Here is a 22,881-nt window from a genome sequence, read left to right as displayed (position 1 = left end):
GCGGGAGTCACGACTGACCCGAGGACCCGAGGCGCAGCACTCAGTGGGGGCTGCGCACCGCGCGGGATCCACCCGACCCAGACCCGGAGCGCGCACCTTTGCGTGTGGGCATTTAGCGCCACCCTGTGGTTTCTCCTGGTCAGCGGGGCTTCGGCTCCTTGATCTCCATTTGGCTGTTAAAGGCAATCAGTTCTTACTCTGCCTCTTCTGTGTCCATGCCTAGGTTCTGCGTTTGGTCCTTTGGGGGTCCTCTCCCTTTTCTTACTAGGGTTTAGAGAGTGTTTCACGTTTTTTCTCAACTGACGTGCACCGCGCCTTCAGGCAAGTGCGTCGTAGGGCGGGGGCTGCCTGGTGTGACCTGGACTGCAACCTTTCCCCAGCTCTATCTTCCTCCTCCCACATCTAAAAATGCAGCTGCTTTATACTCCAGGAGAAACAGCGCATCACTTCCCACTTCCCCCACCTCCAGAAGACACTTAGAAGGCATTCGGCGGCGGCCTCTCCACTGCTCCGGGAGATGGAGGTGTATTAGCGAAAGGACTGGCACCGGGGCCCCGAAAAGGGAGTCGGCAGAGTTGGGGGCTTCGGAAGGAGGGGCGGGGCTAGAGGTGGAGGGGCGGGGCGGGGCCGGGCGGGGCCGCTGGCTCCGCCCTTTCCTGGCGGCTGGTCTTTAACACCGCCCAGCGCACATGTCCAGGGAGGCCCTGTGGCTGGGAGCGCACGGACTGCCGCCCAGCCGAGCTAGGCGGACGCCGCCGCGATGCTGCGGGCGGACCGCGCGGGCAGCTGGGCTGGCACCGCCAGGCTACCGGCCCGGGCAGCCTGCTGGCTTGGCTGATGCTGGCATCCGCGTGCGCTGCCTCTTGCCCCGATGTCTGCTGCCGCTTCGGCCCCTCGGGGCTGCGTTGTTCCAAGGCTGGGACCCTCTATAGCCTCCGCCAACTGCCGACCGCCGAGAACCTGACAGAGCTGTGAGTGTCCGACCCGCGACAGGGCGCGGGGACAGGAGGGCATAGCCCTGCCCCGAGGGCGCGGACTCGCAGCCGGACTGCTGGGTCAGGTGGGGCGGGCGCGGCGAGGGTGGCACCGCGCAGCCTTTGGCGCTGCCCCGGCTTCCTCCACTGCTGCCGCTGCCCCTTCCCCTACTAGCCCCGCGGTCACTGTCTGGATGTTGACTAGAACTCAGGGCAGCTGAGTCGCTGACCTCGGGCAAAGGGAGGGGGGAATCTCCGCAGACCAGGTCTGAGAAGCTGAGCAGTCTAAAAGCCGCTTTCTGCAGCTCACCCAGGAACCCACGCTGTCCCCATAGAGGGTGGTAGTTAGCGACGGAGAACCCTTCAGTGTGGCACCTGCGCCCCTTTCCTAGGGAAAGCCATCCCCTTACTCCTCCTTGTCGTGACCAGTCAACCCCAGCTCTTCCCCCGACTTGGGAAAGCTGGAATTGGTGGGAGGTGGTGAGGAAATACACCTCTCCCCATTTCCACCATCCAGCGCCCCCAGGACCCCTCCATTTGGATGTGAGAAATGGGAACCTCCCTCCTCTTCCTCCACTCTCCTCCACTCCCGTCTCCCTTTCACCCTTGTCTCCCTATTTGGGTTAGGGAGACAGGGCTATTGCTGAAGGTTCTCCTACCTTCCAGGTCCAAACCTGGGAGGAATCTCTAGCATTCTGCTGTCTCCTGACATTGTGCAATAATCGGTTACAAAATACTTAAGCACTTTTTAGACCTAAGGAAGTATGCTGTAATAATTGCCCTAATGATACTCAAGCATTACCGGGTGACGGCTGGAAAATACTGGAGTATTCTGTGTGACTGGTGGAGCCAGCGAGACTTCTAGAAGAGGGAAGGAACTGCTAGAAAGCCCCTCTCCTGTGGTCTGGACGTAGAGGGTGGGCCAGCCTCCCCGGTCTCCTGCGTTGGACAGGCTAGAAGAAGTCCGAGGTGGGGGTATTGCTGTCTGGTAGTTACTTGAGCAGCCTGCAGTAATTGGCATCTTGTGGTAATTAACGGGAAGGTACTCAATATCTCTCTCTAATGGCCCTAGGGAGACCAGAAGATGGCCTTGTCTTGGTCTAAGGCTAGGTTTCTGCCTGATAGGAAACCCATCCAAGCTGTCACCCCCAGTCCTGTCCAATCATCACTCAGGCCTCCAGTCTGACTGCCTGGGTGCTCTCGCTTCCCAATTTCTTTCCAAGCCCTGAGTGAGTTCAACCCAGGGGTGAAGGGAATGGACAGGCCAGGGGCATGCAGAGTGGTGAGCTGAGCTGTCCCCTTGGGTGGGGCAGCAGTCAGATTGCCCCCACCCCCTCCTGCACAGCCCCCTCCCTCCTCCCTCACCCGTGGAGCTAACAAGGAGATAATGGACTCGAATAGACAGATTGATTATGAATCCAAATGAACGCGGCAGCTTTGAGCACGCTGACTGACAGCTTGCACAGCCCCTGGCCACCATGCTTGTGGGCTCCCTGGGTCCCTACCGCTGGGAACACTCTGGACAGGGGCTGGGGAGGGGTGAGCACAATAGGGAAGTGCCCTCCCTGGGAGTCACTAGATGCTACTCGGCAGACCTCAGGGGCGGAGGACCTGATGTGGGGTGCTGTTGGGGCCAAGGCTGGCAGGGGGGAGGAGGAGGGTTGGTCCTGGTTCCCTTCCTTGGTGCTTACCTAAGGCAAGTCCCAGGACAGAGGGGGAGGGTTCTGAGAACTAGTGGTGAGTCAGGGGCCCCTGGTGTGTGTGGCAGTGGCAGGGGGTGGGGCGGCAGGGGGATGGACATGTCACTGCAGGGTGGCTGAGTTCTCAGGAACTCTCTGGCATGTCAGATCCAGAAGCGAGGCAGAGTCAGCCGTCACCCTAATGCTTATTCACTCTTTCTTTCTTCTCCCCCATCTCTCTTTCTCTGGCTCTCTATCTTTATCTATCGGTCTCTCTGACTCCCTTTTCTTATCTTTCTCCTTCTCTCTCTCTCTCTCTCTCTCTCTCTCTGACAGTCTCTTCCTGTACATTTCTTTTTCTGTGTCTCTGTTTCGCTCTGTTTTTCTTCCCTCCCTCCTACCCCCCATTCAGACTTCCCATCTTTCTTGTGCTGGGTGAGCCAGCCAGTCCCTCCTCCACCCCATGACTCCATCTCTGATTGCCCCTCTTCCCCTTCCCTGGTCCCTCCTGGGGCAGGAGGAGCCCAGGGGTCCCTGGCTGACAGCCTCTATGCATCTTGGTTGTGAGAAAGAAAGCACTGGGGGAGGGAGCAGGGGCTGCTTCTGAAGTCCGGGGAGGGGCCAAGGCTGTGAAGGGGCAGAGAGGGTGGGGTGTGCTGGTGCTGAGCCCACGGAGTGGCTCCTGAGCGGGCACGTTTGGGAACACACATTTGCATGCCCACAGGGCTTCCTCTGCACTGGGTGGGGCAGTGGCCATGATGAACCTGGGCCCTTTGTGGAGGAAGCAAGGGTTTGAGCACGCCCCCCCCCCCAGGTTGTGCCTGATGGAAAAGCAGAGCACAAAGCTGAGAAGGAACTGACCCTGTGTGTTTATGAGCCTGTGCCCGTGCATTCTCGCACGTGTGTGGGAGAGGTATATGGGAGCTTTGTCTGTGTGCTCCTATGTGACGGTGCCTCTGTGTTCCTGCACACACGTGTGCAGTGTGAATTGTGTGAGCAGGAGTAGCTCCGTGCTTATGTTTATGCCCCTGCAAGTGTATATGTGTGCATGCTTGGGTGTGGGTATGGTGCAAAGGGAATGGGAGAGTGTGCACATGTGTGAGGGTGTGCATGTGTGTGTGTGTGCCACTTGTGAGGAGGTGTGTCTGAGCTTCTGTATGCCCGGGTCTGTGTGCGAGTGGTGCACATGCATGCATGCACGTTATGGTGAGGGAGTGGGTGGTTGTGGGAGCCCAGGTCTGGGCCTGACCCGTGACAGCCGTCGCTCTCCCCACAGCTGTGTGGAGAATCAGCAGCATCTACACAGCCTGGAGCTCGGTGACCTGCAGGGCCTGGGGCAGCTTCGCAACCTGTGAGGGGCTGAGGGCCCTGTGGGAGTGGGCGGGGCTCAGCCAGGGCGGGAACCACAGGGTCAGGGAGAGTTCAAGTGTCCTGAGGGACTGGGAGGACCCCTGAGTCTGAGGGCTGAAGGGTGGGACAGTCAGGAAGCCCAGGGGTCTGAGGGGTCCCGGGCAGCTGCGGACTAAGGGAGCTGAGGAGGGGGCGTGGGGATCAGCCCTGGGGACTGGGATGGGCACCGAGTAGCTGTGGGCTGACCCTCCCCAACCTCTCCAGCACCATCGTGAAGAGTGGCCTCCGTTTTGTGGCGCCAGATGCCTTCCATCTGACTCCTCGGCTCAGTCGCCTGTGAGTGGACCCCGGGGTGGGCAGTAGCGGGTGGGGAGGACACCCAGCCTGGGGCTGCTAATGGACTTGGCCCTCCCTGGGGAGTTGTTCTGAGGAAGGCCCCAGCCTGGTCAGGGAAACTGTCTCCCCATCCCCCTGGGGCGGCTTCTCTACTTCTTGGCCTCATCCAGGACTGCTGGAAAGTCCTTCTTGCTGTCTCACTTCCATGCTTCATTCTTCAGAGACACTTCCCATAGATGCCTGCCCAGTCTGTCTTTCCGGAGTTCAGTGACACACCAGCCTGAAGGGAGCAGGCTGTCTCCCACTGCCCTCCTGGTGGGGAAGCCCTCGCCAACCCTGGACTAGCCTGGGGCCCTGGGTATCAGATCTTCCACTTGTCCCCCTTCCTGTCCCTGGGAGTCACAGCTGCCTCTCCTGTAGAGGGCGGAGTGGGGCATGAAGTAGGTAGAAGCGACCCTCGGAGACCTTGGCAACTCCTCCCTGGGTTTCTGAGGACAGGAGTTCACGTCCTCCCCTCCCCAGGAACTGGCTGGAGCGGCTGCCCTGTGTGGAGCGTGCAGGGTCCTCTGCTGAGTCTAGTGAGGTTTTTGGGTTTGTTTTTGGTTACTGGAAATTGAACCCAGGGCGCTCTACCACTGAGCCACATCCCTAGCCCTTCTTATTTTCTTTTTATTCTGAGACAGAGTCTCACTAAGTTGTTGAGGCTGGCCTCCAGTTTCCATTCTCTAATCTCAGCCTCCTGAGTAGCCAGGATCACAGGCAAATGCCACCACGCCAACCCAGTTGGATCCAGTGACTGACCACAGCAACGACCATCACAACAAACGTGATGTCATGTCACTCACTGTGTCCTGGGATTTTTTTTTTTTAAATTTTTTTTTATATTTATTTTTTAGCTTTTGGCTGACACAACATCTTTGTTTGTATGTGGTGCTGAGGATCGAACCCGGGCCGCACGCATGCCAGAGGAGCGCGCTACTGCTTGAGCCACATCCCCAGCCCCTGGGATTTTTTTTAACCTCAGTTAAAAATGTGTGCTCAATGTCATTTCACAATTCTTATGTCCATGAATCATTCCAGTCAACCTGGTGACAGAGATAGATGAGAATTCGGAGAATCAGAGGGGCTAATTTTGTGGGTGGAGGTCACACAGCTGCTTTGCAGGATGGGACTCACATCTAGTTCTTCCTGTGTCCAGAGTGGTAATGTTCCTGGTCCTTGTGTGATGGTGCCTCTCCGACCCAGCCCCACAAATTCTGGAATGAAGAGAGGGTCAGGGTAGGCCCCTCATAGGAAGAGGCTCCCAGGAGCAGCAGGCACAGAGCACTGGGGTCCCGCGTGGCCTGGATCAGGCCCCTTGCTGGGCTCCTTTCTTCATCTCTGTGGCTAGGGAGCTGCGGTCCTGGGTCCCTTCCTGCCCCATGTTCCTTAGCCCCTGGGGAGGAGCAGGAAAGAGGAGGGGAGAGGGACCTAAGGAGGTACTTTGAGACCCTGTCCTCCAGCCAGCAGGGGGCAGGGGGCTGCGGGAGCCTGGGTTCTGGCCTCCTCTGCAGTGGGGGAGTACAGATGGAGTCCCTTCCCCCAGCTGTGGCCTCAGCACTTCACCAGCTGAGGCCCAAGGTGGGGGAGGGGGGCCGGCTGTTCCTTAGATCCCCTCCCTGGAGTCTGGGGAGGGGGTTGGGTAGGGTTAACCCTTCTTGTCCCAGGCAGAGAACTGGACTCAGAGAGCCTTACTGCCCCTGACCCCCTACCCTCACACTCCCGGGGCTCCTTCTAGCTGCCTGGGCTGGGGAGGGGAGCCCAGTGCCAGCCTCCTCCTCCCCTCCTCCCTCACACTGGGTCAGAGTGAAGTCGGTGGCCACGGAGGGGTCTGGGGTCTGTCTCACCCTGTCAACTCCTGCAGGAATCTCTCCTTCAATGCTCTGGAGTCTCTGTCCTGGAAGACCGTGCAGGGCCTCTCCTTACAGGAACTGTGAGTGGGGACCCCGGGCAAGGGACAGGGTATGTGATGTGGGGGTCCGCAGTGCACTTGTGTCCCCCTGTGACGGTATGTCCCTGTGTCTTCCAGGAGAGGGTGGGAGGGGATTGGGGGATGCACGTGGGGGTGTCTCTTTGGGGCCATGTGTTTGTGAGCTGAATGGGGACTGGGCGCCTGCCTGTCACTGCCCCCTGACCCCACCCTCCCATGGAGGACGACCTGTAGAAGGGTTACCGCCTGGGGTGGGGGGGCCATGTGGAAAGCTGGCCTGGATGGCTGGTTCTCTGTGGGCCTGGGGTGGACTCCTGGGCCTCGCTGAGGATCACAGGCACACCTGCCACATGCCCTGCACCCTGCCACATGCCCTGCACCCTGCAACATGCCCAGAACCCTACCACATGCCCAGTACCCTACCACATGCCCTGCACACCTGCCACATGCCCTGCACACCATGCATGATGCAGGGGTGAGACAGCAATGGACCATGATACTTGGTGGGCACGTGAGGCCTCTGGGTCCCTTCAGGAAACCACACCCTTCCCTCCTTGTCACCATGCTTAGACCCTTGCCTGGCTTGTCACCTGGGAGCCCAGGTTCAGGGACCCCGTTAGTCTGACTTTCTGTATTTCTTTTTCTTTTCTTTCTTCAGTACTGGGCACTGGAGATGAACCAGGGGTGCTGCACCCCGTGTTACATCCCCAGCCCTTTTACTTTTCATTCTGAGACAGGGTCTAAGTGGCCAAGACTGGCCTCTAACTGGCGGTCCTCCTGCCTCAGCCTCCCAAGAAGCCTTTCTTTCCTTTACGGGGTCGTGACCCGAGCCTGTCCATGCCCCATCCTTCACTTCTAGGCCCTCCTCCCTGTTGTCTGACTCGCTTCCTGTGGCTCCTGAGGCCCCTGCCGCCCCCTTCCCTGACTCTCGGTCCCCTGTGCCCACCAGGGTTCTGTCGGGAAACCCTCTGCGCTGTTCCTGTGGCCTGCACTGGCTGCAGCGCTGGGAGGAGGAGGGGCTGGGCGGCCTGCGCACTCAGAGGCTGCAGTGCTCTGGCCCCCGGGGGCAGCCCCTGGCCCTCAGCCACAACACCAGCTGTGGTAGGTGCCGGAGCTCCTGCCCATGTGGGGAAATAGGGCCACCTGCCTGGAGTGGGGTGGGGCTGAGGTGCTGGACAGGGCCCAGGGGACCAGGGGGACCAGCGTTGGCAGAAAATGAAGGCTGGGGAGGTTGCCTGGGCTCCAGGTGGGGGAGAAACACGCCTGGTGTGGGGTTCCAAGGCCACACCCACTCTAACACCCCTCGGGCATCCTGGGTGGCCAGGTGTGCCCACGCTCAAGGTCCAGATGCCCAATGCCTCAGTGGAAGTCGGGGACGATGTGTTGCTGCAGTGCCACGTGGAGGGACAGGGCCTTCAGCAGGCTGGCTGGATCCTCACGGAGCTGGAGGGGTCAGCCACGGTGACGGTGAGCAGCCCTCCACGTCCCCCCCCATCCAGGAGAGGCCCAGGCAGGACACAGGGAACCGAGACGGAGAGAGGCAGCCAAGCCAATCAGCAGCACATAGGTGACGAGGGACGGTTTAGACAGAGATGGCAGGCTGGCACTGTGGGGCCGCCCAGGGGACACAGAAAACCTCAGGTCAACTGCAGGGCGGGACCCCTCGCCTTCACCCCAGTGACTTGGGAGGCTCAGGTAGGAGGAACCCAAGTTGGAGGCCGACCTTGGCAACTGAGTGAGATCTTGAGCAACTTAGCCGGAGCCTGCCTCCACGTGAAAAATAAAAAGGACTAGGAGTGTAACTCCGTGGTAAAGCCCCCCAGGGTTCCATCCTCAGTATCAAAAAATAGAGAAAGAAAAAGGGGACACCTCAGGGCAGACGCTGGCCCAGCAGGGACCCCCAAACTCTACTGGACCCAACAGAACTTAGAACCTCTATCTGGAAACACAGTGTTGCTTGAAAGAGGGGTGCACAGCTTGTGTGTTGGAGCTCGGAGGGACCCCACAGACACCCCTCGTTCACTGCCTCTCTGGATAAGGCGACTGTGGCCTGGTGGGTGTCCATGTGCACCCCCTGCGTGCCGGTGTCTTTCTTTGGTCCTGCACCAGGGGAAGCTCTTGGGGGTCTTTGGTCTCCTCGTGGAGACTCTGGAAGCGTCGTTTTGGGTGTGTGTTGAACCTATCTGTGAAGGAGACCCGGGTCTGTTTCCAGCTCTCTCACTAATTACTTCTTAGAGTGTCTTTCAGAAAAAAAATCCCATCATCTGCCTGCACTTTCATTTCCTTATCTGTACTCCGAGGACCTGGACATGATGGCCTCCTGATGTCCTGTCTGCCCCCGGGCATCCTCTGGCCTCTTTTTTATCCAGATACGTTTCTGGGCACCTTCCCAGGCCTTGCCCTGTGTCCTTAAGCTGGCCATCGGCAGCTGAGAGCAGCCACAGGGACCCAAGGCCCTATTTACAAGGCTCTGACAACAGGTTGTGCCCACCCATCTGGCCCCATCTGGGTGGCAAAAGTGGACTCACAGGGACATGGTGTGGGCCGTGGGACTGGGGGCGTGATGCTCAGTTTGGAGGCCCTTGCTTTGGGAGAGGAGTCCACCCTGGAAATGCTGGAAGCCCCTGGACCGTGCAGAAGGGAGAGTGTGGAGCCTCGAACAGGGCGTCCAGGCACCATGGAAGGAGTGAGTAAGGGTCAGGGCAGAGCCACGGTGGGGCCACGCCCATGTGCAGACACCTTACAGCAGCTCTTGGCTTCGGGAAACTAGCAAATTTTTTACTTCCTCTTTGGAAAATTTACGTGTTTGCTAACCCCTGTGCTTCCTGAGACCTTTCTCTGGAAAAGCCACATCCTACTTGGTTACCTGAGGGGCGGGGGTGAGAGGCAGGGAGCGCGGGGCTTCCCCCGAGGTAGGAAACCCCGTCCACGTTTGTGCAATTTCCAGATAAATGAGATTTGCCCACCACCTCACCGATTTTCATCATTCTTTGGAAATAACATTTAAACATCAAGAGATGATTTTGTCTGTCTTGTCAGTTTAGAAAACATACACAAAACCCCATGGTGCAGCAAGATGAAGAATTGTCTTTGGTTTAGGTCTCAAAATTTATGCACGACACGACGTGGCCGTGGTTCCTTAGGAAGAGAATTTGAACCTGATTCAAAAATTATTTTTGGACTGAGGTTTGAACCCAGGGTGCTTTCCCACTGAGCTTCACCCCCCCCATCCTTTAAAATCGTTTATTTTATTTTATTTTATTTTGAGACAGGGTCTTGCTAAGTTGCGTGGCCGGCCTTGATCTTGTGATCCTTCTGCCTTAACCTTCCTGAGCCTGGCTCTGAGTCCATCTTTTTTTTTGGGGGGGGTACTGGTGATAGAACCCAGGGGTGCTTAGCCACTGAGCCACATCCCCAACCCTTTTTAAATATTTTATTTAGAGACAGGGTCTCCCTGAGTTGCTTAGGGCCTCACTAAGTTGCTGAGGCTGGCTTTGGACTCACGATCCTCCTGCCTCAGCCTCCTGAGCCACTGGGATACAGGAAGGCTCCACTGTGTCCAGCTCTGATCCGATCTTTAGACGATAATTCAGAATCAAGTCATCGGGCCTCTCTAGCCTCACTTGGTGTCTTCACCTTCCCCCGCAGGAGCCCTCCTCTCCTTTCCCTTTGGACCCCCCCAAAAGACATCTGCTCCAACCCCCTATAGCTGAAGCCTTCCTGATTTCCCCTCTTCCCCGATCCAGAAATCTGGGGATCTGCCATCCCTGGGGCTGACCCTCGCCAATGTCACCAGTGACCTGAACAGGAAGAATGTGACGTGTTGGGCAGAGAATGATGTGGGCCGGGCTGAGGTCTCTGTCCAGGTCAACGTCTCCTGTGAGTCCCCGTGACAGCCTCTGCACCTACCCCCACTCGATTCTTCTTCCTGAAAAGAGGAGGAGGGGGTTGAGGGAAGGATGGGGTGTGTCTCGCAGCTGCTCCTACCCAGCTGTTTCCAGATTCCCATGAAAACCCGATCCTGTGGGGGAAGTCCTAGGGGCTCATCAAGGCCACAGGGATGAGATGGATTTCTTTCTGGCCCTCTGCCCGAGCCTCGTACCTGAGGCCTTCCATACCAGCTGCCTGACTGTCCCTCGGCTCTGAAGCACTTCTCCATCCCAGCCCTTCCAAGGCCCTGCACCCTAGCTTTATTATTTTATTGCGTTTTGAATTTAGGATTTTATTCTAGGTTTGGAATGGACACTTTAAAATTGGTGCAAATAAAAATTGGTGCAGAGACTCTACTAGTGCCCTGCACTGAATTTCCAGCTTGGGTCAACATTCGCTACATGCCGAATTTTGTGGGTAGAACAAGTTAGGCGCTGGATCTTCAGTCAAAGGAACCTCAAAATTGGAGAACTGCACCCTAGTTTTAAAAGGGGGACCTTCCTCTCCTGAGTTCCTCTTTAGGCATGTTACCCACTGTCTCTAAATCTGCTGACAAATTATCTTAAATCTCCTACTTCATATCACCTTTTTTTTTTTTTTGGTACCGGGGTTGAACCCAGGGGCACTCACCAGTGAGCCACATCCCCAGCCTCATTTTGCATTTTATTTAGAGACAGGGTCTTACTGAGTTGCTTAGGGCCTTGCTAAGTTTCTGAGGCTGGTTTTGAACTCTCGATCCTCCTGCCTCAGCCTCCGGAGTTGCTGGGATTACAGTCGGGCGCCGCCACCGGGCCCGGCACCTTTTTTCTTTTACTGTGAAAAATACCTAGACATGTGCACAAAACACACGCGCTTTAAACATTAATGAACCTTACCAGCACTTCTGAGGACCTCCCTTTCTCTCCCCAGTACCAACCTCATCCTTCCCCNGTTTTGAACAGCCAACAATAAAAAAAAAAAAAAAAAAAAAAAAAGAAAGACTCCTCGTTCATTTGCCACTAGCTGGTCTCCCGCTTCTCTAGGGCTGTTATTTATTTTGGGCCTGCTGCTGAGTTTTAAAGAACTTAGCCTCTGAATTTTGCATGCCTGCTGCCAGGTTTATTTAAGGTTTAGTGTCAACTTCTCCTAAACATCGTCGCTCCTTGTGACTATCTTAGACCTTCTTATCTGGTTTTTCCACCCTCTGAGTTCTGCCCCCCCTCCCGCCCTTGAACTTGCCCGGGCCACCTCCCTCCGCTGTTCCTTGATTCTCGCGTTGCTCTCCGGCCCACAGTCCCGGCCAGTGTGCAGCTGGCCACCGCGGTGGAGATGCACCACTGGTGCATCCCCTTCTGGGTGGATGGGCAGCCCGCCCCGTCCCTGCGCTGGCTCTTCAATGGCTCCGTGCTCAATGAGACCAGCTTCATCTTCACCGAGTTCCTGGAGCCCACACTGGCCAACGAGACCGTGCGGCACGGCTGCCTCCGCCTCAACCAGCCCACCCACGTCAACAACGGCAACTACACGCTGCTGGCCACCAATCCCTATGGCCAGGCCGCCGACTACGTCATGGCTGCCTTCATGGACAACCCTTTTGAGTTCAACCCCGAGGACCCCATCCCTGGTGTGAGAACTACCCGGAACCCTGCCCCTGCCCTGGGCTCCATTTGGGGCGGGCATCCACATGCCCTGGGAGGGCGGGTCCCCTTCCTGCCATGACCCCTGACCCCAAAGGTTGAAATGCGTGGTCCTGGACAGAAGGGAGCTGGTGTCCAGCTCTGGGCTGGCCTCCTTGCCCCAAGCCAGGACTTCGGAACCCCTGAGCTAGCCCGGCATCAGACCGGCTGAAGAGAACCACGCGCCGGGGCATCCAGAGCCCGGCTGGAGGAGGGCCGTGGGCATCTTCTCCCTTGAGGCCCAGCTGCCCCATCCCCTCCCACCCCCACCCCACGAAGGGGTGAGTCCCGGAGGGGCAGGGGCTCACTGCTGTCCCCCTCCATCTGACTGCTGTCTCTCCTCCCTCCTGCCGCAGTCTCCTTCTCCCCAGTGGGTGAGTAGCCCAGGCTGGAAAGCAGCTTGTGTCTGGTCCCTGGAACTGAGGCTGGGGTAGAGGGCACCTGGTCCCCGAGAGGACAGCTGGGGCAGGGCGGGTAGAGCAGACACAGCATGTGCCAAGGCCCACCTTCCTGCCCGTGTCCCCACAGACACTAACAGCACCTCCAAAGACCCAGTGGAGAAGAAGGATGAAACGCCTTTTGGGGTGAGCACGAGAAGTGGGAGCTTGGGCAGGGCTTGGGGGCGGAGGCTGGGCGGAGGCTGGGCAGAGGCTGTCTGCTTGCCGTCTCTGGGCAGAGCAGGGAGCTCTGGTCAGCTCCTGAGCCAGGCCAGGGTCCCCATAGAACAGGAAAAGGTCTGGGGGCCTGGCTCTGGGCTCCTCGGCAGGACAGAGGGACGGCTTGCTGGGGGGCTCTGAGGGTGCCCCTGGATGAACCCCCCCAGGTCTCGGTGGCCGTGGGCCTGGCCGTCTTCGCCTGCCTGTTCCTTTCCGCACTGCTCCTCGTGCTCAACAAATGCGGACGGAGAAACAAGTTTGGGATCAACCGTGAGTGGGAAGCTGTCTGTCTGTCCGTCCATCCTCCTGACTTTACTTCCTACTGGCTCTCCCGACCCTCCATCGCGGGGTGTGGGGGTGTACACCATTGTTTTAGGGTGTGCGTGTCCTCGGCTGGTGTGGGTGGCTTCGGGGGTAGCAGCTGCTAATTGGTGGCTGGACTGGAGTCAAACACTAAGTGGGTCTGCGAGGTCTGGGCTCCGCGAGGGGAGCAGCGGGGGAGTTGGCCCGTCCCCATGAGGCCTGGGGCTGGACAGGAGCCAGACGGAGAGAGGCCTGGTGCCTCCCCGTCCCCCTGCCTGCTCTCCTGCTCCCTGGCCCTCCTCCCCTGTCCCTGCAAGTTATGGGACAGGGGTGGCCTGGCACTCACGATGTGAGGCTCAGGGTGGGTGCCTGCGCGGGGACCTCTTCTGTGTGACGGTGTCTCCTCTCTAGGCCCTGCTGTGCTGGCTCCAGAGGATGGGCTGGCCATGTCTCTGCATTTCATGACACTCAGTGGCAGCTCTCTGTCCCCTACTGATGGCAAAGGCTCCGGGCTCCAGGGCCACATCATTGAGAATCCACAATACTTCAGTGATGCTTGTAAGAGGCTCTGCTGGGTCAGGGGCGAGTGCGCGTGTGTGCGTGCGTGTGTGTGTGTGTGTGTGTGCATGCACGCGCGCCCAGGCCTGACCGGTCCACCCCCTCCCCCTTCCTGCAGTCAGGAATGTCCCCACTGCAGCATACCTTCCTTAGGTGGGACAGCCACGGCCCGGGGCCACAGCCGACACCTGTGGGCAGGTGCTGACCCCCGCGATGCCATGGGGTTGGTGAAGGAGTAAAGCTGGATCTCAGTCCCCGCCCACCCCTTGGCCGGGCATGTGTGACAGCACATCATCCTCCTAGGCTGTCCCGCTCTGTCCCTGGGGCTCCCACCTGATCCTGCAAGTCCTTCTAGGTGTCCACCACATCAAGCGCCGGGACATCGTGCTCAAGTGGGAGCTGGGCGAGGGTGCCTTTGGGAAGGTCTTCCTGGCCGAGTGCCACGGCCTGCTGCCCGAGCAGGACAAGATGCTGGTGGCTGTCAAGGTGAGCCCTGGCCGTGGGGCATGCTGGCCTGGCGCCCACCTTCTGGAGGACCACCAGGACAGGGTGCTCTGGCCGGGGGTGGGACGTCTGGGTCCGACATGGCTCAGGACTGAAGGTGGGGTGGGCTGCGCTGGCTGTAGAGATGAGGCCCCAGTGCTGTCCCCACCCCTGACTGCAGGCGCTGAAGGAGGTGTCCGAGAGTGCCCGGCAGGACTTCCAGCGCGAGGCGGAGCTGCTGACCATGCTGCAGCACCAGCACATCGTGCGCTTCTTCGGGGTCTGCACCGAGGGCCGGCCCCTGCTCATGGTCTTCGAGTACATGCGGCACGGGGACCTCAACCGCTTCCTCCGGTGCGAGCACCTGGCCGCGGTGCTGGTCCCCAGCCCCTGGCTCTGAGCCCCGGTCATCCCTTCCCTACAGGCGCATCCCTGCTTGACTGTTGGACTGAAGAGGACGCCAGGCAGGGTCTGGAGGGCACAGTTGGTGGAGGAGGCAGGGAGAGAAGGTGGTAGAGGCGGGCATGGCCCGTGAGGAGGACACTGTAATAGGGGATTTGCTTTAGTAGAAGCCATGGGCCCCACTGTAGGAGGGGTGGACACTGCGGGTGTGGGTGTGTGTGTGTGTTTGGCATGTGGAGGCCAGGCCCGTGGGAGGTGCTGTGGAGATGACCACAGTCATAACAAACATGGACCAGGTACTTTCTGAGTCCCAGGCCCTAGGTTACCTACTTTACAGTTCATCCTTACTGTGGTTCTATGTGCCTGAACATGGTACCTACTTTTTTTTTTTTTTTGTACCAGAGATTGAACCCAGGGGCAATTTAACCACTGAGCCACATCCCTGGCCCCTTTTTACTTATTATTATTATTATTATTTTTTGAGACATGGTCTCACTAAGTTGCAGAGGCTGGCTTTGAACTTGCAATCCTCCTGTCTCAGCCTCTGCAGTCTCTGGGATTACAGGCGTGTGCATGAAGCCCAGCTCCCCAGCTGTTTTCATTTTTTAGTTTGAGACAGGTCTTGCTAAATTGCTGAGGCTGACCTTGAACTTGTGATCCTCCTGGGTCAGCCTCTGGAGTTGCTGGGATTACAGGTGCGCACCACCGTGCCTGTCCTGAACATGTGTATCTTGTACAACGCTATAAATATGTGTTTATCTTTCCTAGTCTCTAAGCATGTTCGGCAATTGTTACTTGAAGAAAGTTCTGCAAGATTTATTTTTTTGGCTTCAGACAGAATAACCCCATATGTTTGCTTATTTGTGCTGGTCGTTTTAATAACTTCAAGGAATGTGCCTGAGCTGGGTGCGGTGGCACCTCCCTTTAATCCCAGCAACTCAGAAGACTGACGCAGGAGGCCAGCCCGCGCAATTTAGTGAGACTGTCAGGATCTTAGCGAGACCCTGTCATGATTTAAAGGGCTGGGATGTGATGGCGCACCCCTAGGTTTGGGGTACCCCTAGTACCCAGTTGGCGGAGGGTGTGTGTGTCTGTTTCACAGATAAGGGACCCAGAGTGACTTTCTCAAGGACACACAGATAGTGAATGGTCCCAGGAGGATGAGACCCCAAACAGAACCCATGCTCCCAACTCCTGGCTGTGACAATCACCTGTTCCCTTAATTGAGTCCCTGGGAGGATGGGGCAGGGTTAGTGAGGCAGAGGGTCAGGGTGTGTAATCAGCTGCCCCTCATTCTCTGAGCCTTCTCACCAAGGCTCTCTCTAATCTCACCATCCCCACCAGGGGGAGGGACAATGCAGGGCTCCAGTTCTGCATGGGAAAGGTCTGGGTGACTGTCCAGCTGATGGTTGTGCCTTGGTCCCCAAGCATCCCCCTGGGAACGAAGGGTCATTTCTGCAGTCAGGCTGCGAAGCTTAGCTAGGGGAGGCTGGTCCTGAGCTCGCCCTGTGGACTGGGGGCCACTGGAAGGTCCAGAGCAGTGGGCGGTACGGCCAGCCCTGTGGGTGAGGATGGCTGGAGTAGCCCGAGGAACAGGGAAGGCCCCGGATGAGTCCATCTTCTTAGTCACTTGACAGGGTGCAGGTGCAGCGCTAATCTCCAGGGATGCAGGGAAATATACCAAGTGGGGCTGAGGCTGTGGGAGCCGCTTCCAATACTGTGTGAAACTCTGGAAGAGCAGAGCAGGCCTCCTGAACACTCGTAGAAGAGTCTGGAAGGCTGTCCCTAGGAGGGGCCATCTGTCCCTTCTCCCCTCTGGGCCTCTGTCTGCACGTTCCCTTTGCCGGGTTCACTGGACCTTCCTCTCAGTCACCTCGCCCTCGCCTGTCTTGGCCCCCTTTGAATGGCTGCCCATGTGTCTTGGTCAGGACTGGCTGTCAGTTTAGATGTCCCTCTGTCCCTGACTACTTCTTCCCCTCCCTTGCCGCTCATCAAGCGGCCCCCACACTGCCCTGCGGAGACCTGGGCTCTGGAGCCTTAACAAATTCCTGGAATTAATGCGGAGGGTCAAGGTGGCCAGCAGGGGAGGGCCATGCTGGGAAGGCAGTCAGCGGAGGGGAAGGTTCCAGAGGGATGTTGGGGAGTAGAGATGAGTGACCAGGACCGATCTGGATTGGGGAAGCGGAGGCGGTGAAGGGCGTCCTGGAGACCTTGAGAAGGAAGGAAAATCCCATGGAGACAGGTGGACGTGGAGGGCAGGAGGACCAGGGGGGACCCCAGGTGTCAGGCCCAGAGCCTGGGAGGAGGAGGCTCCTTCCATCAGGCAGGGGCAGGCTGCGGGAAGGAAATGGAGCTCAGCCTGGCACGGGCTGGGACCACGGTGCCATGGCAAGAGAGGTAGGGGCCAGTGGGCAGCTAGAGCTCCCAGGGGCTTCACAGGGGCCAGTGGGCAGCTGGGGGCGGAGCTGAGCTCACAGGGGCTTCCCGAGAGGGAGGCCCGGATGAGGGAAACGTGGGGCTCTTTCTGGCAGAAGTCCCGGCTGTGGGTGCACCTGTTTGGAACTCCCCTACTCCAACACCCCACAGCTGCTTCTCTGTCCTCCCCTTTCTCCATTTCTGCTCCCCGTCCCCCGTCCTCCTGCTCCACACCCGGCTCTCGGGGAACCCCTGTTCCCAGGCTCCTCAGGGTTCTGTCCCAGCCGGTCCCTCTTCCTTCCCCCTTTCACAGGTCCCACGGGCCTGATGCCAAGCTGCTTGCTGGCGGCGAGGACGTGGCTCCAGGTCCCCTGGGCCTTGGGCAGCTGCTGGCCATCGCTAGCCAGGTGGCCGCAGGGATGGTGTACCTGGCCAGTTTGCATTTCGTGCACCGGGACCTGGCCACGCGCAACTGTCTGGTGGGTCAGGGCCTGGTGGTCAAGATCGGGGACTTCGGCATGAGCAGGGACATCTACAGCACGGATTATTACCGAGTAAGGGTCCTCCTTCCCTGGGCCTTCCTGCAGCCTCCAAACCGAGTCCCCGGACCCAAAGCCCGCTAAGACCTGTCCTGGTGGTTGGGGTCTGCGACTCTGGCCTCTTAATTTGGATCCCCTCCTACCTCCTCGGCCCCCAGTGGAGGAGGGTCTGGCTCCTTGCTCTCCCGTACGGACGAGCCAGCACCGATGGTCTTCCCTCTTAGCCCGGGTCCCCCGAGCCCGCGTTGTAGGTCTTTAATGATGGACGGGCCCCGCGGGCGCCCCCTGGCGGTAACGCGGCCGCTCGCCGGCAGGTGGGAGGCCGCACCATGCTGCCCATCCGCTGGATGCCGCCCGAGAGCATCCTCTACCGCAAGTTCACGACCGAGAGCGACGTGTGGAGCTTCGGGGTGGTCCTCTGGGAGATCTTCACCTACGGCAAGCAGCCCTGGTACCAGCTGTCCAACACCGAGGTCAGCGCGCCCCCTCCCTTCTGTCCTCCTGTCCCCCTGCCGGTGGTTGCACCTTGCACCCTGCACCCTGCAGGGACCCCTCCTCTCCATCCAGCCCAGTTCTCTTCCTCGTCCAGTCCTCCCTCCTCTTACAGCCCCAAGTCCAGGTCCAGCTGGTTCCTCGAGGAATCTCCAGACACTCTCCATGGAGTCTGGGCCCCGCGATCCTTAGCTGAAATTTATAGTGGGCCCTTTATAGTGGGGAGGGAGAGGCATGGGCGAGAGGACCTGACCCTGCAGCAGGAAGGCTGGAGGTTAGATTCTCAGAAGGACAGTCCTGCCTCCTCCCCCAGTCCTCCAGGCTGGCCACAGCCAGAACAGGTCCCAGGTGTTCTGTCTCCCAGAGCAGTTTCCGCCCCCTCCTTGGCTCACAGCTGTCAGTTTCCATTTCTCCTCCTAATGCAGTCTGCTCCCTGGAGGCTGTGGGGTGGGGGAGAGGGTTATAGATTTTAATTTTCTCAAGCACTGAGAGAAGGAATGGAATTATTGCTGCCCATAGCCCAAGTCCTCTAATGGGGAGGAGGGGAGAGTGGGGAAGAGGCTCCAGGCCCCTTCTCCAACCATCTCCCCGCTACCATCTCTCCTTCTTTGGATGTCTCAGCTGTCCTAGTAGTCCTTCCTGGAGTCTAACTTTGATCTTTCTTGCGGCAGTTTCTTTTTAGAGGAACTAGGTTACCCCCCAAATGGAGAAGTGTTACCCACAGATTGGAGAAGGAAGTGAGGGTTGCCCCTTTACTTTACTTTTAAGGCCTTTAACTGCAATTCTGCTTGATTTTCTTTTCCCCGCTCTGGGGCTGAGATCCAGGGGACCCTTCCCCCCCTCTTTTCGGCCTCCAACGTTAAGCAGATGGACTTGTCAGACGTCCCAGTCCCTCCCCTTCCTCAGCCCACCTGGCAGGTCTGAGTCCAGCCTGTGGAAGGGACCCACCCAGGCTTCCCAGAGTCCCCCTTGCAGTGTCAGACGGGACTCCCGGGGTCACTGTGTACCCACGGGGCGCAGGCACGGGTGGTGGGGCAGGGCTGGCCTCGCGCCCCTGCCTGCCCTGCAGTCCTCTGTCTCTCCGGTGGCTCCAGGCGATCGAGTGCATCACGCAGGGCCGGGAGCTGGAGCGGCCGCGCGCCTGTCCCCCCGAGGTCTATGCCATCATGCGTGGCTGCTGGCAGCGGGAGCCCCAGCACCGCCACAGCATCAAGGACGTGCACGCCCGGCTGCAAGCCCTGGCCCAGGCGCCGCCTGTCTACCTGGACGTCCTGGGCTAGGGCCCTCCAGGGCGGCGGTGCGAGCCGAGCGTCGGGCCTGCCACGGCCACCCCCAGCCCCAGCTGCCCCGGGGGATCCCCAGCATCTAGCTCCCCCTCAGCATGCAGAAGGGCCGGCCGGGCTGGGGAGGGGGACGTCCCCTTCTGTGGGTTCCGTCACAGCAATTATATTTATTACCCCCTGGCCGCGTCTCCTGCCAGTTCTTGGGATGACGTCGCTCCCGGAGAGGGGCGCTGGGACTCAGGTAGGGGTTTGGCTCCCCTCAGCTGCCCACCCCACCCCGTGGCTGAGGTCACCTGGTGGTGAGGCAACCTTACCAGGCCTGTGGACCCTGACTGTCCACCTCTGTCTGCTTCGTGTTCCCAAGGCCGGGGTGTGCAGTGGGAGGGATGGCAGTCAGATGTTCTGGTGGACAGGCTGGAAGCAGTGGTGGGCAAGTTTTCTTTGGGCTGGTGTGTCCACACACAGTTAAGGACAGGTGAAGAGCCGGCCCCCGCCTCCTGTGTCTTCCCTTGTCACTTTTCTTGGCTCTAAATATTCTGAGAGCAGCACTTTGAGGCCAGGGGCTTGCAAGACGGCTGTTCCGTAAGGACAGAGCCATCTCCCGGTCCACTCTGCCCGAGGGAATAGGTGGGGTCCCCTTCCTCTCTGCCTCCTGGAACCCTTAACTGAGTAGCCTGAGGCTTCTGGCTCACCGAGGTCCCCCAGCCCAATGGGTCAGGGGACCGAGCCCTGCCTCCACATTTCCCACGCCCAAAGCTCACGCTGAGCCAGGGAGAAGCAGATCCCCACTCCCGGCCCATCACTTCCAATCACCTGCTGACCACTGCAATAACGCACACTCCCGCGGCTCCTCGGGGCTAATGGTGGCTGTCTCATGTCCCTGGTGCACCCCCACCTCCCTGCCTGCCCTGGTGATTCAATCTGGGCCTTATCACCTCGAGGCCTAGCCCAGCGGTGTGTCTGCCTCCTGTCCAGGCTGGTTACGGCTAATGGAAGTCTGACCCAGGGCAGCAGCTGATTGATGGAGGGGGGGTCCTGTCCTGGTCCCTAAGGGCCAAGTTCACCAGCAACTCTCCTCTCCTGCTCTGTGGTGGGCAGGACTGGTGCTCACTGCCCCTGCGGGGGACGGCGTGGGAATATGGCCAGGGAGTGAGGTAGGAGGCTGGGGGATCCAATCCAACAGGTGAGCTCAGGGACAAAGGCAGAGACTGTGCAAGGACGGAGACAGGACCTACAAACAGGAGGCTAGGAGAGACTAGAGGAGCAGATATACAGACAGAGACATACTAACAGAGAAGAAGGGGAGGGGAGGGAGACAGAGACACATGAGGAAGAGACAGAGGGCCAGAGTGGTGCTGTGCAAAGTCCCAGGAGGGAGAAGCAGGAGGATCCAAGACCTCCAGACAGACTCTCTTTCTCGGACTCTTCTGGGGTTTCCCTCTCAGCCACACTCACAGCCAGTGACCTTTGAACTTCTCCCCAGAAGAAAGGAGGGAGAGGCCCAGACTGGTGGGCTCTGCAGAAGGGGACATGCGGGGGGTGCTGAGCAGGATGGGGGCCAGCATTCTAAGGTGGAGAGCACTGGGTGTCAGGGGCTCTTGGGCCGCAGCCACAGGCGTTGCTGGAAGAGCTTAGCAGGTGGGTGAGGGGCGAGGGTCTCTGGAGGTCCCCAGGGAGCTTGGGCCAGGGAGCTGCAGGGCTTTCTAGGTCCCCACGCAGGGGTCCCCACGCAGGAGCTGAAGCTCCCAGGCCGACCCATATGGCAAGTGGGGCCCAGGGACTTGTGCTGGGGAAGAGGAGGGGTCTGTCCCCAGGTCATCCGCTCATGGCCTGAAAGCCCCCACTCCCTCCCTTCACTGAGGGACACACAGGTGCACCCAGTGACCAGCACCCTGGCCTACCATGGCGACCCGACACTCACTTACACACGCAACCCGACACTCACGTGTGCGCGTGCACACACACACACACACACACACACACACGCAGCACCCCTCCCCGCGGCTGCTGGATTCCATTGTCGTTAACAGTGCCCCTAAGCCCCCTGTGGCCCCCGGCCCCTCCCTGTTAATTACCTCCTGGCTGTGCCAAGTCCATTAGCTGCCCCCACACCTCCCCCAGGGCCCAGCGCCAGCTGAGATGGATGGCTGCAGGGGGATCAATGGAATGGGACCCTAAGGACCCCCTGTGGGGCTGGGACCAGGACAGCAACCTGGGGCTGTGGGGATTGGACATCTGGGTCCCCAGACCTGGCCGAGGCCCCTCCCGCCGCCCTCCTCAGAGCCGGCTGCTTGGTGGGAAACAGGCTCAGAAGGTGGGGTGGGTGGGCCTCAGGAGGGCTCAGGGTGGAAGAGGCCGACTCCCTCGCCACCCGCTGCCCTCCGCCAGCCTCTTTCTTTGGGGAGAAAGAGTCAGGGTGCAGAAACCAGTGGGGCTTTCCCCAGGGCCCCCAGAACAGGGACAGGATCTTTAAAGACCAGAGGGTCCAAGCCCCAGAGACCTCTAGCCTCCCTCCCCAGCCTCTGCCTCCTTCCGGGCCTGATCCCCCTGGCTGACTTCCTGACTGACAGGAGGGCATCTGCTCAGCCTCCAGGAATGCGGCAGGTGGGCCTGGGGAGGATGCCAGGCTGGGTCCCCTGGACCCTCGGGCTGAAGGGACGTCCTAGAGAGAATTCCCCACTGCATAGGCCCTGGGCTATCTAAAAGCCATTTGGAGAGGGGGACCTGGGGCCCCTCACTTGCAGGCTGATCTGCCGGGCAATCTGGGCATCCTCTGGGGGGACAGAGGTGGGGGCAGAGGTGGCTCCATTGCTCCAACCATTGTCCCCGATTGTCTCTCTGTCCCTCACCCCACCCAATCTCTGAACAGGCTCCAATGTAGAGCTTGGGCAGCTATAGCTCTGGGGGTGGTGGAGAGGAGAGAGGTCCTGAACCAGGTGAGATGACGCATGACCACCAGGGGACCCAGCCCTGTCAGGAAAGGAGGGGGCTGGAACTGCAGGAGGAGCCACACAGAAGAAAGAGGGGAGCTGGGCATGGTGGTCACACCTATAACCCCAGGTACTCGGGAGGCTGAGGCTGGAGGATCACAAGTTGGAGGCCAGCCTTTGCAACCTCGTGAGATCTTGTCTCAAAATAAAAAATAAAAAGGGCTGGGGATGTGGCTCAGTGGTAGGATGCCCTTGGGGTCAATCCCCAGGATTGAAAAAAAAATAAAAAAGAAGAAAAAGGAGGAGGAAGGAGGGACAGGACAGGGCAGCCCAAAGCAGTGCACAGACTCGAAACCCATGCGTAAAAGACCCAGCCCCAAAGGCGGAGAGCCCGGGAGGCGGAGCTCAGGGCCCCAGGTCCGCAGAAACACATCCGCGGGGGGCGGGGGCTGGTGGGCTTTGCTCTGAGCCTCACTTCCAATCCAGCCCCTGGAATTCGACGCTCAAGCCCGGCTGCCTCCAAATGGAGCCCCCTCTTCCCTGACAGGCTGGGCTCCCTGGTGGTCACCGTCTAGTCAGGCGCCTGGCTCTGCCCCTGGGAGGTGTGGGACGCTGGGCAGTCACCGCCTTCCTGCACCTCGAGCCAAGCCCCGGTTCTGAGCTTCTGTGTGAAGGGCCCCCCCGTGGGGCGCGCTGGGCACCAGGTGCTAGGTCAGTGTGCCCTTCTCCCCCCTCCTCGCCGGCCTGCCCAGGTCTGGTCCCCAGCGCAGGCCCTGCCCTGCTGTTTGGGGTCTGACAGGTTGGACGTCCAGGCGGGGACAGTGCCTGAGAATGGCTTCAGCGGCGGCAGACAGAGGTGTGGAGCGAGACGAGGGGTGACTGTGGACTTGGGGTCTCTGAGCTGCCCCATGAGACCCCAGTGGGGGA

General features: G+C 59.3%; 1 protein-coding gene across 1 annotated transcript; it reads left to right on the top strand.

Annotated features, from left to right (window-relative positions):
• Nucleotides 1-697: 697 nt before the first annotated feature.
• Nucleotides 698-19,204, top strand: Ntrk1 (neurotrophic receptor tyrosine kinase 1). Its single transcript, XM_015502712.2, has 17 exons — nucleotides 698-971; nucleotides 3,930-4,004; nucleotides 4,268-4,339; nucleotides 6,243-6,311; nucleotides 7,258-7,409; nucleotides 7,633-7,775; nucleotides 10,055-10,187; nucleotides 11,512-11,841; nucleotides 12,250-12,267; nucleotides 12,422-12,477; nucleotides 12,717-12,819; nucleotides 13,264-13,410; nucleotides 13,766-13,896; nucleotides 14,075-14,247; nucleotides 17,024-17,264; nucleotides 17,564-17,722; nucleotides 18,836-19,204. Exons 1-17 carry the CDS (start codon nucleotides 838-840, stop codon nucleotides 19,019-19,021), a joined length of 2,322 nt encoding a protein of 773 aa, XP_015358198.1. The 5' UTR covers nucleotides 698-837; the 3' UTR covers nucleotides 19,022-19,204.
• The last annotated feature ends 3,677 nt before the right edge of the window (nucleotides 19,205-22,881 follow it).

The sequence above is a fragment of the Marmota marmota genome, unplaced genomic scaffold (genome assembly GCF_001458135.2).
Source record: "Marmota marmota marmota unplaced genomic scaffold, marMar, whole genome shotgun sequence".
NCBI classification, from domain to species: domain Eukaryota; kingdom Metazoa; phylum Chordata; class Mammalia; order Rodentia; family Sciuridae; genus Marmota; species Marmota marmota.
The sequence above is the reverse complement of the archived record's forward strand: the minus strand, read 5'-3'. Positions and strand labels throughout refer to the sequence as shown.

What these genes read in the sequence shown, in the direction of transcription:
- Ntrk1 (XM_015502712.2), top strand. Translation starts at nt 838, where the DNA reads ATGCTGGCATCCGCGTGCGCTGCCTCTTGCCCCGATGTCTGCTGCCGC. An exon ending in GCCGAGAACCTGACAGAGCT is followed by an intron (nt 972 to 3,929) that starts GTGAGTGTCCGA and finishes CTCTCCCCACAG; the next exon opens with CTGTGTGGAGAATCAGCAGC. An exon ending in CAGCCACAACACCAGCTGTG is followed by an intron (nt 7,410 to 7,632) that starts GTAGGTGCCGGA and finishes CTGGGTGGCCAG; the next exon opens with GTGTGCCCACGCTCAAGGTC.